This window comes from Papio anubis, chromosome 18 (genome assembly GCF_008728515.1).
Source record: "Papio anubis isolate 15944 chromosome 18, Panubis1.0, whole genome shotgun sequence".
NCBI classification, from domain to species: Eukaryota; Metazoa; Chordata; class Mammalia; order Primates; family Cercopithecidae; genus Papio; species Papio anubis.
In genome coordinates this window covers 16,397,608-16,415,081 of record NC_044993.1, presented here as the reverse complement: position 1 = coordinate 16,415,081, position 17,474 = coordinate 16,397,608, and the positions used below count along the sequence as shown (strand labels likewise).

At 44.7% G+C, this 17,474-nt stretch overlaps 1 protein-coding gene across 4 annotated transcripts in view; it reads left to right on the top strand.

The window, feature by feature from the left end:
* The window catches only part of HYDIN (HYDIN axonemal central pair apparatus protein), a 415,044-nt gene that overhangs the window by 323,695 nt on the left and 73,875 nt on the right, over positions 1-17,474 (top strand). For 3 of the 4 annotated variants that reach the window (XM_021932150.2, XM_021932149.2, XM_021932148.2), the window contains exons 54-60: positions 4,039-4,138; positions 5,617-5,716; positions 7,659-7,827; positions 8,313-8,551; positions 10,493-10,610; positions 15,653-15,857; positions 16,880-17,115. In XM_021932150.2, coding sequence (XP_021787842.2) covers positions 4,039-4,138; positions 5,617-5,716; positions 7,659-7,827; positions 8,313-8,551; positions 10,493-10,610; positions 15,653-15,857; positions 16,880-17,115 — 1,167 coding nt within the window. Of the gene's footprint in view, positions 1-4,038; positions 4,139-5,616; positions 5,717-7,658; positions 7,828-8,312; positions 8,552-10,492; positions 10,612-15,652; positions 15,858-16,879; positions 17,116-17,474 lie in introns of those variants that run through there. The other variant, XR_004179730.1, reaches the window with a different exon arrangement.

Here is a 17,474-nt window from a genome sequence, read left to right as displayed (position 1 = left end):
CACCACCTTGTCCAGGCCGCCTGCAGCTTCTCTCACCTGGACTTCTTCAGAGGTGTCCTAACTGACTTCCCTGTTGACATTCCCCACAGTGTCCAGAGGGATCTTTACAATGTCATTCAGACAGGTTATACCCCCTCCTAATGCACTCTACTGGCTTCCCACTGCAGTAGGAATAAAGCCCGAGGTCCTCACCTGCCTCTGAGGCAATGCCTGCCTCCACATCACAACTTGCTCCACCCTCACCCTCACTCATTGGCTCCCATGCACTGTCTTGGCTCTTTCTTGGCTCAAGCCCCTGACCTTGCCGCAACTGCTGGGAATCTGCCCTTAGGCTCCTGCTTTAGGGCCCCCGAACACTGGTGTTTCAACTGGGCTTCTCTCACCATCCCTTTGAGAGAATCCCCCTTATGTGCAATAACCCACCCCCTCTTCCTAACATTATCCTGCTTCTTCCTTTACTTTCTTATATGAACTGCATCAGGGCAGGATCTCACCTGACTTAACATCTGTCTTAGTTCCCCAGGGCTACTATAACAAATTACCATACACTGGCTGATGTGAAAAAACAGACATTCCCCTCTCACCGTTGTCCAAAATCAAGGTGCTGGCAGGGCCATGATCTCTCGGAAGGCTCCAGGGAAGAACGCTTCCTCTCTCTCCCCTTTGGCTTCTGGGGTCTCCTGCACGTGTTCTCAGCTTCTGGCTGCATCACTCCAGTCTCTGCCTCCGTTATTACAACACCTCTTCTGTCTGTGTCTTCTCTTCCATCTCTTATAAGAATATATATCAATGGCACACTCAGATAATCTAAGACGATCTCATCTCTAGATCTTTGACTTAATTAAATCCACACATACCCTTTCTTCCAAATAAGGTCATATTCATAGGCTCGCAGGAGTTAAGAAGTAGACACACTTTTTGGAGGAACCACTGTTCAACCCCCCATACCATCGTATTCCCAGTGTCTAGCATGGGATTGGATGAAGTAGGCACTCAGTAGAACCTGATGAATGAACAAATGAATGAATGAATGAATGAATGCCATTGAGTTTTAATACTTGAACTAGGCCGGGCACAGTGGCTCAGGCCTGTAATCCCATCATTTTGGGAGGCCGAGGTGGGTGGATCACTTGAGGTCAGGAGTGTGAGACCAGCCTGGCCAACATGGTGAAACTGCATCTCTACTAAAAATACAAAAATTAGCTGGATGTGGTGGCACACACCTTTAACCCCGGCTACTCGGGAGGCTGAGGCAGGAGAATCACTTGAACCTTGGAGGTGGAGGTTGCAGTGAGCCAAGATCGCACCACTGCACTCCAGCCTGGGCAAGAAAGCAAGACTCTGTCTCAACAAAAAAAAAAAAAAAAAAAAAGTACTTAAACTGATTCTTCGACATTCAAGGGATCATCCCAGCTTCTCTTTGAATGCTTCCCGGAATACAAAATTTACCACTACCTCTTCAAGCAGCCTGTTCTCCCTTTAAACAGGTCTGTCAATTCTTCTTTGGGTGGAGCTCAGAATTCTCCCTGTCAATTACATGCATGAATCATGTTTCTACCTTTTGGGGCCACCCAGTGGATCTAAACTCTTTTCCCTTATCAATGGCAGCCCTTCACTGAAAGGGCTGAAAACAGATATTGATAGATGCATTCACTCCATGAATGTGTAGAAGCCCAGAGGTTCTGGTCAATGCTTTTAGCACCAGTCTCTGCACAGGCACAGACCTCTGAACCAGGTACCCAGACCCCTGGCTGGTGTAGGGCCTGAAGTCCCCCAGCTGTGCCAGCTTCGTCCTTTAGTTGCTGGATCATGGGGAGTCCAGGGGTTCCTGTGGTGGGGATGCACAGGAGGCAGGCAGCAAGGGAATATTGGAAAGGTCATCATGACAGTTGCTTACCAACTGGTACAGAAAGGTTTTTGTTTTTATTATTATTTTGTTTTATTTTTCTTGACACAGGGTCTCACTCTGCTGCTTAGGCTGGAGTGCAGTGGTGCAATCTCGGCTCACTGCAACTTCCACCTCCTGGATTCAAGCAATCCTCCCACCTCAGCCTCCTGAGTAGCTGGGACCACAGGCGTGCACCACCACACCCAGCTAATTTTTGTAATTTTTGTAGAGATGAGGTCTTACCATGTTGCCCAGGCAGGTACCAAACTCCTGAGCTCAAGCGATCTGCCCACCTTGTCCTCCCAAAGTGCTGGGATTACAGGCGTGAGCCACTGCACCTGGCCACGTTTTTGTATTTTCCCAACTGTTGTGACCATCTCTGTGTGTCCCAGCCAAACAGCAGCCTGATTAGGGCTCTGAACAAAGCAGCATGGACCTCCGTTGAGCCCCCCAAAGTGAACTTATATTCACTTCCACATCCACAGAAGGAAATGCCTTCATCTCCAGTCCCTTTGGAAAGCACTTGGTGAATTTGTTTTATTTCATCTGTATCACCTTCAATTGTCCTTCCTATTTTCCTCAATTCAAAATTCAATCTCCCCACTGCCTCCGACCCACCCTGGGGAAGTCAAGAAATAGAAGGCTCCATGCACTTGGCATCCCTAAGGAGAGAGGCGCTGCATAAATCCTGTCAGCCCATCTTGTCATCTGTCAGAGGGCAAGCAGTCAGAGAAAGAAGGCGAAACTCAAGTCGGTCCAGTTTGCTCCGAGAAACATTGGCAAGCATCTAATGAAAGAGAAGATAGAAATTCTGAATTAAAACTTGAGTCTGGTGACAGCTGCAAATTTTCTCCTGGCACCCAAAGCCCATGCAATTGGGAGTCGGGGGCTTGGGCTTTAAACTGGAGCAGAGACAGAGGTGGACTCCCCAGAGCAGACCCAGGAGAGCTTTCCCCACTGCCCACCAGCTCTTTTCCTGGACAGATGGACCCTTTACTGCCTCCTAGTTAGCCTCAAGAGGCAACAGTTGGTTCCTGTCATTTACCCACGTTTTGATAGGATTATTTGGGGATTTTTTGCTGATTTGATTGAGTTCCTTGTGTATTCTGGATATTAGTCCTTTGTCAGATGTATAGTTTGTAAATATTTTCTCCCATTCTGTGGGTTGTCAGTGTAACCATTTGTACCCCCAAAAGCTATCGAAATAAAATATATGTATATATAAAGAAGAGGAAAAAGGAGTCAACAATCAGGTCAGGCTGACAGCTGCAGCAGTTCAGAGGTGCCAGAGAATAATGAGGGAGGGACCCCCCACAAGCATGACACCAGAGGGGTCCCAATCCCCAGGATATTCACAGAAATAAAACATTTGATATTTCCAAACATTAAACACTTGCTTTCTATGAAAAGTCTAGCACTTTCCCCACAGGTCGAGCCACAAACAAAGAACAGAATGATTCAAATTTATAAAATGAGTAGAGCAAGGATGACTTGGAGCATAAAGGTTTTCCGTTTCAACTGTCAGGGCAATGCCCACCAGGTTCATTTGATTTAGAAGTTTAAAAAAAAAAAAAAAACAGTCGGGCATGATGGCTCACAAATCCCAACACTTTTGGAGGCTGAGACAGGAGGATGGATTGAGTCCAGGAGTTCAAGACCAGCCTGGGCAACATGATGAAACCCTATCTCTACAAAAAAATACAAAAATTAGCCAAGCACAATGGTGCACTCCTGTAGTCCCAGCTACTTGGGAGGCTGAGATGGGAGGATGGCTTGAGCCTGGGAGGTCGAGGCTGCCGTGAGCCAAGATTGTGCCACTGTACTCCAGTCTGGGTAACAGAGTGAGAGCCTGTCTCAAAAAAGAAAACCACTTTCCTGTAATGTCTACGCCAAGCCCAAACTTCAGTAATGTAGCAACAATAAGAAAAGTCAGTCCCTTTTCCCCATTCTTGTATTCTTTATACCAGCATTCCCCAGAGAGTGTTAAGAGGAGCACAAATCCTGCCAAATGCTTGGTAGACATAAAATACCTACAGGGGACTACATTTCAAAAACGTTCCCTGCCATATCCCCTTTAGGATGTTACATGTTTCAGACTCCAAGTGCCTACAGGTCTTGCTTTTACTGAAGAATTTCTCTTACTCTGCCAGGTTTTAGATGCAGAAAATCTTCTTGGTGTTGTTCAGATTGAAAATATCATGGTCTTTGCAGAGGCATATGACATCGCCTTGGACATCACCTTCCCCAAAGGTCTGTTGGGCCCTTCAAGAAAAGGGTGTTTGGAAATTGGGTCTTTTGTATAGTGTATTTCTGGGTAGAGAAAGGCTAGTGTGTTGTCAGTAAAACAACATAAATGTATGTGTAATATCCCAACTTTATGCAATTGTCAGATTGGGAATGGGGCAATTTTAATAAATAATAATGTGAGCCCCAGAGTGATATTAGCAACATGACTACAAATCGTAATTTCTCCAACCAGAGATAGAAAGCGGGTGGTCATGGATGTAAAATTTGCAGAGCTCTTTTCAGAGCAGTCATTTGATAGTAAACACCTCTCCTCTTTCCTGTATTAGTTTTCTATCACTGCCATAAAATGTCACCATAAGCTTTCTGGCTTAAAACAACACAAACGTATTACCCTACAGTTCTGGAAGTCACAAGTGCAAAATGGGTCTCACTGGGCTAAAATCAAGGTGTCAGCAGGGCTGCTGTCCCTTCTGGAAGCTCTGGGGGAGAATCCATTTCCATACCATTTCCAACTCCTAGAGGCCACCCACGTGGTCCCCTTCCTCCACCTTTAAAGACAGCAAGGTTGGGCCAACTCCTTCTCATGTTGCCTTTTCTCTGGTTCTCCCACCCTGCCTTCTTCTTTTGTTCTTAAGCCCCCTTGTGATTATATTGAGCTGACCAAGATACTCCAAATTAATCTCTGTATTTGTAGGTCAGTGAATTGATTCCACCTGCTTCTTGAACTCCCCTCTGCCATGTAAGACAGCATATTCACAGATTCCAGGGATTGGGGGATGGGGGTGAGGCTGGTATCTGTCCCCACACTGCCCTAACACCCGAGTTTCAGCTCTCCCTTTAGCCTACAGCTCTCCATTTCCCTCCTTTCCCCATGAGGTCTCTTCATCAAAACTCACAGAATGTTAGAGCCACGTATTAGTTTAGATGTCATGAGTCTCATGTACAAAGATCTTTTATTGCAGCATTTTTATAACAATGAAGAGTTGGAAATAACCTAAATGCCCATCAATAATGAAATAATAGTATTATAGGAATAATATCATGAATTACAGAACTGCTATATCATGGGATATTATGCAGCCACTAAGACCACACCTATGGGGAGTTTTTAATTATTTGGGGGAAATGCTTATGATGTTAATGCTAAGTAAAGCAACATAAATGTATGTGTAATATCCCAACTTTATGCAAGACTTTTTTAAATACTGAAAGTTTTAGCTGATGGTAGACGTGAAAGACAATAATTCTAGGATGGATGGAATCCAGAGGGACCAGCCCTGTAGAGTGCATCAAGAGCAGCATCTGTTGTTTGTTTGCCCAGACTCAATTATAAGAGGCTTTTCTAACCATAGTACTTTCAGAAAACAAATTCTCTAAAACTGTCACCATGCATTTTCCACGTGAACTTCAACAGGCACTTCCCCTGCTTCCCACTCTCATGCCCGCTCACCCCTGTCTGCCCTGGCCCCTGGTCTCTGCAGGAGCTGAAGGGGGCCTGGATTTTGGGATTGTCAGGGTCACAGAGGAGGTGAAGCAGCCCCTGCAATTGAAGAACCGTGGGAAATATGAGATCGCATTCAGGTAACTGGAATCCCATCGGGTGTAAGGCCATCAAGTCCACCGTGGGGAGGAATGTAGGGAAATACGAGATCACATTCAGGTAACCTGAATCCCATGGGGTTTGTGGCCATCAGGTCCACCGTTGGGAGGAATGTGGTCTGGGAAACTTTTCTTATCAGTCAGTCAAGGAAATCATAAGAACCGTCTCTGGTTTTTTTGCCTCCCTTGGCTTCAGATGAATGGAATTCCACCTGCTAAGGGAGCAGAGATTTTCACATTGCTCTCAACTCTGCAGCTTAACAGGGGCCTTTAAGTGGCCTGGATGTACCTAGCCAGTTGGAACTGTGGGTGTCTGGGAGTGGAGGAAGAGACATGGGGAAGAGGCTGGGAGGGGGAGATTCTAGGGGTGAGAAGAGGTCCCGGGGTGGAGGGAGAGACTGGAGATGGGTGACCTGGCCTCAAGCTGTCCTGCCTTCTGCCAGCTCTTATCTGCTTTACAAGGAGATAAAGAAAATCAGCAGATTTCATGTGAAGAAAGGCCTTTCCTTTTTCATTACATTCTGAGAACCGTGATATTATACAATCCAAATAGTGACTTGGTGGAGTAGAGCTCCAGCTTGTGCTCATCCCCTGAGATTAAAAAGGAAACAAAGAGGCTGGGTGTGATGGCTCATGCCTGTAATCCCAGCACTGTGGGAGGCCAAGGTGGGCAGATTGCTTGGACCCAGGAGTTCGAGACCAGCCTGAGCAAAATGGCGAGACCCCCCTGCCTCTACAAAATACAAAAAAAGTTAGCTGGGCATGGTGGTCGTATCACTTGTAGTCCCAGCTACTTGGGAGACTGGGATGGGAGGATCACTTGAGCCCAGAAAGGTCAAGTCTGCAGTGAGCCATGATCATGCCACTGCACTCCAGCCTCAGCAACAGAGTAAGACCCTGTCTCAAAAAAAGAAAAAAAAAAAAAAAAAAGGAAAGAAAAGAAAAAGAAAAAAAGAAGAAACACGAAATCAGGGAGGTTCCTCAGCAAGGAAAGGGTGGCACAGGGGAGGAGGAGGGAAACACCCCTCAGACAGGGCCACACAGCCCTTCATGGCAGTGCCCACACTTTTCATTCCTTGGAAGGTTCTCCTTCCCCAAGAATTCACAATTGACAAATAGACTTTTCCCCTGTCACTTTGGAATTAGTGCTAAGTGGAATCTTGCCTGTTGGTGAGTTTTCTTTTAGATTAAGACAGGGGCATTAGCTGTGCTCTTTGAGGTTGCATGGAATGGAGTCACTCTCAGGTTGGAACAGGTGATAGAGGGTTTGTTTAAAGAATGTGCAGGGAAGTAAGGAAGCACAGGGGTGCAAGTAATTGGGCAACCAGGGTCTCCTGGAGCATGGGGGTGACATTCAGAGCCCCACAGCAACTCCGGGTATCCCACCTCTGCCTAGGTGGGATACACCTTGAGCCTACGCCAGTCCCTCTGTCAGTCTCATGAGCCAGCTTCTTCCTGTGGTTCTTGCCTCACCTCCAGTAGGCCATGGGCTTCCTTCCCTAGTACCTCTGTTGCAGGGCCCCTGCCCACTCCCTGCTCTCTCTCTCCAGGTTCCCTGGTTTCTGTGTCACTGTTTGCTCTGCATGTACTGAAAGCCAGACACACAAACAGAGAAAGAGAGAATTAATTTAGTTGGTCCTTTTTCAGTATCCAGTGTCCCTGTTGGACAGAGATCTCCTGCAATGGCCTCTCTTGACCATGGGATACAGTATGGCTGTCTTTGCCTTGAGCATTAATTCCTGACCTTATCAATCCTGGCTAAGGAGAGGCGATCACAGCGTACAAAGCACAGTGGACTCTGCCGGACATAGTGGTTAAACAGGGTTGGAGACACAGCAGGCACTCAACCATGTAGAGTCTCCTCTCTTGGATCTTGAGTTCCCAGCATAATGACTTAGGCTGACTTTTTATTCTTGTCTTTCAGCTTTTCCGTGGACTCTATAGGGATTTCAACACCTAATATAAATTCCATGATCTCAGTCCAACCCAGAAAAGGTTCACTGACCCCAACAGAAAAACCCACAAATGTCCAAGTTTTCTTCCGTGCAAAAAAGGAAGTGAAGATCGAGCACCAGCCTGTTCTGCGCTGTCAGGTAAGAGAGCTCCAAAGGGAGGGACTGCCTCAATGGCAGGATCATGGGACTCCCGTTGCAAAGAAGGATACATGATCTAATCCATGCTCCAGGAAGAAAAGGGGAGGGCTGGGTGGCAACCGGATAGGATACACCGGGGTTCTGTTCTAACTAGCAGGCAAAGTCATCAGAATTAGAGCCAGAGAGGAAATGTGCCCCCAAGTCTTCAGGGAGCATCAAAGGCAGGGAAGCTGAGTCCCATCATCAAGTGCAAAGGATGAGCAGGGAGTTGAAAACAGGAGGAAAATTTGGCTATGTTGAGCCTTGGCTGGTACACAGTAAGCTCCGTTTTAGTGTTTGCTAATATCATTATTGATGCAATAATACAAAGACAGTGAAATAACATGGCTTCATGTCAATGATGAAAATAGGGAACGGGGTAGATAATAATAAGAATTCTGTAGCTACAGCAGTGGCTGACTTGCTCATTCTTCTTCCCTTTCTAGATTATTGAGCCCAATATTTCAGAAGGAGGTGAGATCATTGCCAGCATCCCAATTAAGTTTTCCGTGAATGCAGTATATTCCAAATACAACATCACCCCCTCCTCTGTCATCAACTTTGGAGCTTTGATCTGTGGCGCTCGTAAAAGCACCACCTTCACCATAGAAAATCAAGGTGTTACTGACTTCAAGTTTGCCCTTTATAAGCTGACAGGGGAGAGCCCCATTCATCAAAAGAAAGCGTAAGACAAATATTTACTTAACTCACTGCATTCCCTCTTTAATTTGTGCTTTATATTTTATAAAGAGCTTTCCTATATCTTACTTAAATTCATCCAATCCCCTTTTGTGAGTGAGGTCTGTAAGATTTAGAAATGGCTCATTTAGATTATGCACAAAACCTGGCTGCGGTGGCTCACACCTGTAATCCCAGCACTTTGGGAGGCCAAGGCGGGCAGATCATCTGAGGTCAGGAGTTCGAGACCAGCCTGGCCAGTGTGGTGAAACCCCATCTCTACTAACAATACAAAAATTAGCCAGGTGTGGTGGCGCATGCCTGTAATCCCAGCTACTCTGAGGCTGAGGCAGGAGAATCGCTTGAACCTGGGAAGCGGAGGTTGCAGTGAGCCGAGATCGCACCACTGCACTCCAGCCTGGGTGACAAAGTAAGACCCCATCTCAAAAAAATAAAAAATAAAAAATTTTTAAAAGATATTATACACGGAATTACCAGTAGATCTTGGTGTGAGCCCACATCTTTTGACTCCAGGTTTCACAGATTTCCTATAGAATATATCATAAATTTTAGTTGAACAAACAGTCTTCTGCCTGGAATTTTGTCTGTTGTCCTGGTGCTTCTGGTGTGATAAAGGACTTATTAGATCATTGTCCTATGTGTCATTCCGTACAACGCCAAGAAATTATTATCACAGCAAGCTCAGTCAAAAGAAATCATAGCAGTGCTTCATGGCGGGGCTGCCTTGGAAGCGTGGAAGAGAGCAAGTGCGGTGATGCCTTCAGCCTACCAGGGGCTGTTATTGTTACTGCCTGTTACTATTACTGCCTTCTGCCCATGCAGACACCATCACAAAGCTACCTTCATAGTTGTCCCAACAGCAAAACTCCATGTTCTTCAAAAGGAGGCTGTCAATCAATTCACCCAAAACAATTGGTCTTTTGAGTGCTTTTGGCTTCCATTGGGCTAACATACTCTTTTTGGGCAAATTAAGAGGGTTTTTACTGATTCCTGAGACACTTCTGATTTAATTTTGACTTTCTAGTTAATTCTTTTAAATAGGATATATGGCTTTACATTGTTTGTAGTTGTTTTATATTTCTGTAGCTATTCTTTTCTGTTTTGACAAAGTTTGAACATTTTTTAAAGTGCAGAGTTAAATTGTGTAAAGTCTCTTTCTTCCTCATTTAATTTCAACCGAATTTTTTTACAATTTGTTTTATAACAATTTAATGTCTATAACAATTATAACTTAATTCTGTTTTGCTTTGCATTGTTTTTTATTTATTTTTTATTTTAGCATGCACAAGTTCATGCAAAACACACGAAAGGGGGTTGAACTTCAGGTGTTCTGGTCATTAAGCAAGTGAATGCTTAAATATATAAAATTCTCAAAAGTTTAAGATGCATTTCAGATACGTTTGAATATTTTAGGTGAACTGGTCTCTAGGCAAACTAATTATTGGATAAACTAGTTTCAAGGCAAGTGAACAATTACCAAGACCTATATTTGAACTACTGCTTATACTAAACCTTAAAAACATCACGACTACAAATGTGAAGATACAGAAGAACTTAATTTATTTGCCATTTCACTTTTTAAAATGAGATTAAGTAAAACATTTGACATCCACAAGTAATTTTCTACAGACTGCTTTCCAGTGAACTCAAGTAGGCATTTAAAAATTACTATCTTCTTGCAGTAATTTTCAGTGTCCCTATAAATCATATTTAATAAGTATAATTACCGCCTAGTTTCCTTACAATTGTTAAATGAGTTTGGTCAGTGATTACCTAGCTAACTATGCCACTCCAATGTCCTCTTGGGCAAAGACAGGCCCCTTCCCCCATTCCTAGGAGAAGGGACCTTGCAGGAAAACAGACAGGTGGTATCTAATGTTACCCCCCACCCCACAACCTAAGGTTATATTCTTGCTTCTTTAATCAGAGCCAGCCACGTCAGACATGCAAGATCCCGAGAAAGTGTGAGCTTCTACAAAACTGGCCCTTCCAGAGCAGCCAAGTTCTCTGACACGATTCAGAGAGAAATCACCACCACAGGCCAGGTGCGTGTCTTTTTCCCTGTTCATACAGATACCCAGTAAAGCCAACTCCCAATTAGCTCTTGACACCAAATACCTCCCTAGGATAATAGGATTTGAATCCATCATGGCAGGAATATGAAATAATTATACTGAAATATCACTTGCATTTTAAACTAAGATGTTATAGCCATTAATTTGGATATCCTCTTTTGCTTTAAAACCTTCATTGGCTTGCCATTGCCTTAAAATTGTTTCTACTCTTCACAAAATGTATTTTAATCAAGAATAATTTGTTTATAAGAAAGAGAAGCCCATTCAAACAGGCTTAAACAAAAGGAGATTTGAGGCTTGCTGTTTCTGGTAAGATCAGCTAGATGTACTTTTCCCTATTCTTCCCAACTAAGTACAACTAAAAACCCTGGGCATTGTGTATAAAACAGACAGACTTCAGACTCTGAAAGGTAGAGAGAAGAAACCAGACCAGCCCCAGGGTCCTTGGGACCCAAGGAAGATCAAGGTGGTGAGTTCCCAAGTTTTATTTTTGCCTCATATCTCCCAGACTGGGTGCTGAAGCAGCCAACAACCCTAAAACATCAACAGACACAGACAAAAAGCAAGCCCCAACAGAAGCCTACTCCTACTTTCTTTCTGCCTTCCTAGGTTGCCCCTAGTAAGACAGAAAACTTCTGGATAATAACTGTTCTACTCCAGCCAAACACCAGAGAAAAATATCTGGTCCCACACCACCTCTGCTAGCAAAGGCCGAATAGAGATATTAGACTCCACCCTTTCCAAGCTGTCATGAGGTGCCCCACCCCCTTGCCAGGGTGGCATCAGAGAAGGTCAAATAGGAAGCCAAGACTTTCATTCCCATGGGTGGTAACAAGCATCCCCCACCACCTCCAGTGCTGTTTGTGGAGATACCACATGGGAAACCATGACGTCCACCCCAACCTAGTGGAAATGAGACATTCCCCCGTCCGCTGCTGGAATGGTGTCAGAGGACCCCTCCATCTCCCATAGCATCAGCAGAACAGTAACAGGCACTCACCCGTCCCCACCAGGAAGGTATCAGTTGAGGACTAGTGGAGAGCTGGGACACCCACCCCTGCCCAGCAGGAATGATGAGTCTGAGTGGGGAATCTGGACTACTGCCCCCACCTGGCAGTAGCAAGGCAGTGCACTACCTTCCCCAGCCAGGATAGTGTCAAAAGAAAGCCAGCTCAACCAGATTTAAATCAGATCGCAAGTGTCATAGCATAGCACCCAAAATGTCCAGGTTTCAAGTGAAAATCACTCATCATACCAAGAACCAGGAAGAATTCAAACTGAAGGAGAATAGATAAATGCTAGATGACAACACTGAGATGACAGCGGTGTTAGAATTATCTGAAAATGTTTCAATGAGCAATTATAGGCATGCCTGGAAAAATTTTAAAATAGTATGTCTCAGCAAAGAAAGAAGATGTAGAGAAGAAGCAAATGGAAATTCTGGAATTGAAGATAAATAAACAAATTTAGAACTCAATGGATGGGCTCAACAACACAGAGGGAACAGAGGAAAAGAATCAGTGAACTTGAAGACAGACAATAGGAATTCCTGTGTTCGTTTCTTATTGTTCTCACAACAAATTACCTCAAATTTAGAAGCTTAAAGTATTACACATTTTTTATCTTATTGTTCTGTAGGTCAGAAGTGCTAAAATCAAGGTGTTGGAAGGGCTGTATTCTTTTCTGGAGACACCAGGAAAGAATTCTTTTCATTGTTTTTTTAGCTTCTAGAGGCTGCCCACATTCCTTGGCTTGTAGTCCCCTTCTATCTTCTTCAAAGCTAGCAACAGTGGATCGAAGCCTTCTCACATCACATTACTCCAACCTCCTCTACAGTCATATCTCCTTCTAACTCTCTTCCTTTGGACCCCTGTGATTACACTGGGCCCATTATTATCCAGAATAATCTCCTCATCACAAGCTTCTTAATGTAATCATGTCAACCAAGTCCTTTTGCTGTGTTAGATAACATATTCGCTGGTTCCAGAGATTAGGATGTGAACATCTTTGGGAGGCCATTATTCTGCCCAGTCTAAACAAAAGAGAGAAAGTAGACTCTGTTTTGAGTCTCTTGAAAGTCTATTTAAGTCTAATGATAAAAAATGAATAGATGCTCAGGGATCTGTGGAACCATAACAAAAGATCTAATGCTGTTTTCATTGGAGTTCCAGAAAGAGTTACAAAAGAGGGTGGAACTGAAAAGGTACTCAAAGGAATAATGACAGAAAACTTTTCAAATTTGGGAAAAGATGTAAACCTACAGACTCAAGAATCTGAGCAAACCCATATAGGAGAAACCAAAAGAAATCCTTACCAACACACATCATAGTCAAACTTCTGAAAATTAAAGAAAAGAAAAAAAATCTTGAGCACATCAGGAGAGAAATGAACCTTGAATGACAGCAGATTTCTTACAAAAACCATAGAGACCCAAAAGAAAGTGGCATAATATTTTCAAGTGTGGAGAATCAATAACTGTGAACCCAGAATCTTATATCCAGCAAAAATATTTCTCAGGGATAAATGGAAAATCGACTTTCTCAAATGAAACAAGGCTAAAAGAATTTGTCACTAGTAGACTTACCCTAAAAGAATGGCTAAAGGAAGTTCTCAAAACAGAAAGTAAATAACAGAAGATGTAATCATGGAACATCAACAAGGAAGAAAAAAACATAGTAAGCAATAATGTAGGTAAATTCAGTAGACCTTACTTCTCTTCCTGGGTTTTCTAAATTATGTTTGTCAATGGAAGCAAAACTATAATACTGTCTGATATGGTTTTAAATGGATGTAGAGGAAATATTTTAGAGCAGGGTGGAGGAAAGAATCAGTGAACTCAAAGACAGACAAGAGGAATTCTTTATAAAAAGCAGGTGAATGAGCAGTTGTTAAGCAAGATAGTAAATACTATAATTGAGGTGCTTGTACATGGGTAGACTCTAGAAAAATGGAAGAATGAAGTCTTGCTGTTCTGGGTAGCTGTGAACAGTTATTGAAGGCTTCACGGAGGAGGAGGTGCTTGATTTGTGTATCAGAATCATGTTTGGTTGCAGATAGCAGAAAATCCAATGTTAGTGGTTTAAACAAATATGGCATATTTAAATGGGGGAGGCAATTGCTGGTGTTGGTTTCACAGTTTATTGTTGCTTGTGATTCTCTTGGACTTTCCCTCATGGTTCCAAGGTGGCTGCTGCAGCTCCAGCCACCACCTCTGCATTGAAGGCAATGAGAGAAGCAAGTTTTCTGCACTCTGTGAACAGCAATAATTATTGATTTGTAGTGAACTGGGTTTTCTACATGTTGGTTTTTATGTCTTTTCAAGTGGTTTCCTCTTGTCAAGCAAAGGCTTCTGTTTCATTAACATACATAATTTTCTACATATGTTTCTGTAACTCTCATCTCTTCTACAAATTTTTTTTCCTTCTTTGACTACCATATTTTCTCAGCCTTCAGTGAGACAGCCTCTCCAGCACTCTGCCTTTCAGTTGCAATGAACTTATCCTCTCCTCTACATTGGCAACTTATTTTAATGGTCACAGCCTGGATCTTGCATCACAAGAAACTGAGGTGCTTCTGAATCCTTGATTTCCAAGACCTCTTTCTCTAACTGCTTCCCTTTCTCCTAACTTTCTGCTACCTCAGTTCCACTCATTTCAGCTATTCTTTGCCCCTACTATGACCTTGCTCCTTTGAGACAACATCATGCCATTTTCTACTATTCTCCAACCTTCTCCTCTGTCAGGATGGTTTATCTGGGAATCACCGGTGCCCAGGACATCTCCTAGCATATAGTAGGTATTTAGTAAATAGTGACCAAATTAGTTAATAACAGCTTCCACATATGTCTCTGCAGTCACACTGCACAATGCTAGGGGCTGCATCCACACAGATGCCTGTGTGAAGAGTGCCACTAGACTCAGCACTAATTTCTGCTGTGGTTCCTAGATCTGGCAGGAGGTCCTTCACAAACCCCAGCTGCCAAAGGTTTTGCACAAATCCAGTTGCCAGGGTATGAGTCCAGTGTGGCAGAACACTCACACAAGTCATGCAAAGCAAGTTGTCACTCACAGATAGGTAGCAAGAACTAATAGAAACTTCGTATTCATGGACAGCTGGTCCCCCAAGGCTCAAGAAAGCTGCCTTGAACAAATGAAGTCCTGCCTATGCATGCCCCACTTCACACTGCAGCTGAAGGACACCAAAAGCATTCTGTCCTGGATTTTGTGCTCCAGAGGAAATGTGGATCTCTGAGCTGAAGGACATTCTGTTCTAGGAAGGATGAGAACAGAGCCTGGGCTGTTCCAGACCCTCCCCTTATCTCAGGCCATTGCATTGTCAGCACATTCTACGGTCATCCAGAAAACTACAAGCAGGAGAGAGAAGAGCAGGGACATCTAAGGATTGCACCAACATCCTGGGTTTTTTGGGTTTTTGTTTGTTTGTTTGCTTGTTTTTTAGCACTAATTCTATACCAGATGCTATGCTACATGCTTCACACCTGTTATTTCATTTAAACCTCCAGCAATCTCTGGGGTTGCGGCTTTAGCCCCATTTTATAGATAAATAAACTGAGACTCAGAGAAGTCATTTGTTTAAGGTCAAACAGTCAATATTTAGCAGGGCTGGGATTCAAACCCAGGTGTGTCTCACTCAGAAGCCCATAACCTCACCCACTACTCCATTCTGCACCCATCTGATTCAAGATGCCCAGCTGAGTAAGTGCTATATGATGTGGAGTCTGTCTGTTCCTTTAAACCCTTAGTTCAAACACGATTAGTCTGAAGGAATTTGCATAGAAGGAAGCACTGAGAGAGCAGCCTGTCATTGAAGACCCCCTGCCCATCCCAGGCCCTCTGTCCCTCCAGGAGGAGAGGAGTGAGGGCCCAGAGAGTGCCTGTGAGAAGAAGCCCCACGTGTCTCTCGCCCTCTCCACACCATCTCACAGCCCCCAAAGTCTGGCTGTCACTCACTCTGCCTCCAAGTCTCCTATCCCTCCCACCCTTGTCCTGCAGGCCCGCTTCGCCCATGGCATGTTCACTGTGTACCCTGGGTTTGGCTCCATCCCTTCCGGAGGACAGCAGGTCATCAACGTTGACTGTGTGGCTGACCCCGTGGGAAAGTGTGAGGAGTTTATAGCCATCGATATCTCCGGCCGAGACCCTACAGTTCAGCCTGCCGGCATTCCTTACACTTTGCTGGCTGAAGCCTGTCTACCAGGTACTCACCACTCACATTGGACAACACCACTTAAAAGATGTTTGTCTGAGACCAGGTGCAGTGGCTCATGCTTGTGATCCCAGCACTGTGGGAGGCCGAGGCGGGCGGATCACCTAACATCAGGAGTTTGAGACCAGCCTGGCCAACATGGCAAATCCCCGTCTCTACTAAAAATACAAAAAATTAGCCGGGTGTGGTGGCACATGCCTGTAATCCCAGCTACTCAGAAGGCACTCAAACTCAGGAGGTGGAGTTTGCAGTGAGCCAAGATCACGCCACTGTACTCCACAACAGAGCAAGAGTCCGTCTCAAAAAATAAATATATAAATAAGAGGCCTTTATCTGTAACACTTCTACCTCTTTCTTGCAAGTTTTTCCAAAGATGTCTGGCAGACATGGCTGGGCTGCTTCCTTTGGGGTCCTGGAACTTCCTCTAGTGTCTTTAGTTGTATTTTTCCAGGGCATATACCTAAGGGAGGAGGTGCAGCTTCACACTCCCAGGAGGCTGGTCCTGGATTCCCAGATGAATAGTGTTATCTGAGAATCATGGTGGGATGGGCTGTAGCACAGGACCCAGGAGCACTGAGTCCCGCTCATGGCCAGGCCACTCCTGGTGGGCAACATGTCCACAGAGAACAATTTTCAGATACTGAGCATATAAAATCTGTAACCCAGCAGGAGGGCACATGAGGTGCAAAGAGAATGCCTCGTGCTTTGATGATAGGATCACTGGAGCCTTGAAGCATAGTGGGCCAGTTGCCTCCTTCCCTCCACAGCCCACCCCAGATCTTGGATCTTACCATTGGGAGAAAAACGCTCACCGGAGTATGGCAACCAGCAAGGGCAGTACAAAAGAGGAAGACCAGACAGAATGTTTCCCATCCCTCACACCCCCTTGCGTGACCTCTCCTATGTGTCCTCCACGATTCTCCTTTGTGAGAATCCAGAGCTCCAAATTAGGAATTACAGAGAGGGAATCCAGCGATCAGGCTGCATCTCATAGTCTCCCCTTCACTCCCCAGCCTTTGTGACCGAAAACAACGCCTTGATATTTGAAGAGCACCAGATATGTACCAGCGCCACCCTGCACCACATCCTGCAGACCATAGAGAGCGGGGGGCTGTTCGTCGAGGACGAGAACAAGTTCATCTTCTGCAATGTCCTCGTGGGCCGCCGAGCCAAGGCTCGTTTCAAGATCAGCAACGTGGGAAAGATCGCCTGTGATGTCAACATTGTAGTCAGGCCTATCTCCAATAAGGTAAGACGCTCCCATTGGCCCCTGGCCCACCGTGATTGGCATAAACTTGGAAGAAGGGCTCTCAGCATCCTCGGCTCTGGAGCCTGTATGCGTGAGTGGAAATTATCTGGCCCTGCTGGAAGTTATGTGAAGTAACTGGGGGTTTCCCCTAGGCCAGTGGTGATACATTTGTCCCAGTGGGTGTCTCCTCCGGGTACCTTTGTGATAAATGGGTACGCATGAGTGAGCAAACCACATTCCTCCATTAAACGCTCACTATGTGCCTAAAATAGAGAAAGCATGGTGGGGAGAGGCTAAAGTGAGCGCCAGCTCCAGACAGGCCTGCCTCCAGCTGCATATTCTGCTGGTAAGGGAGATTT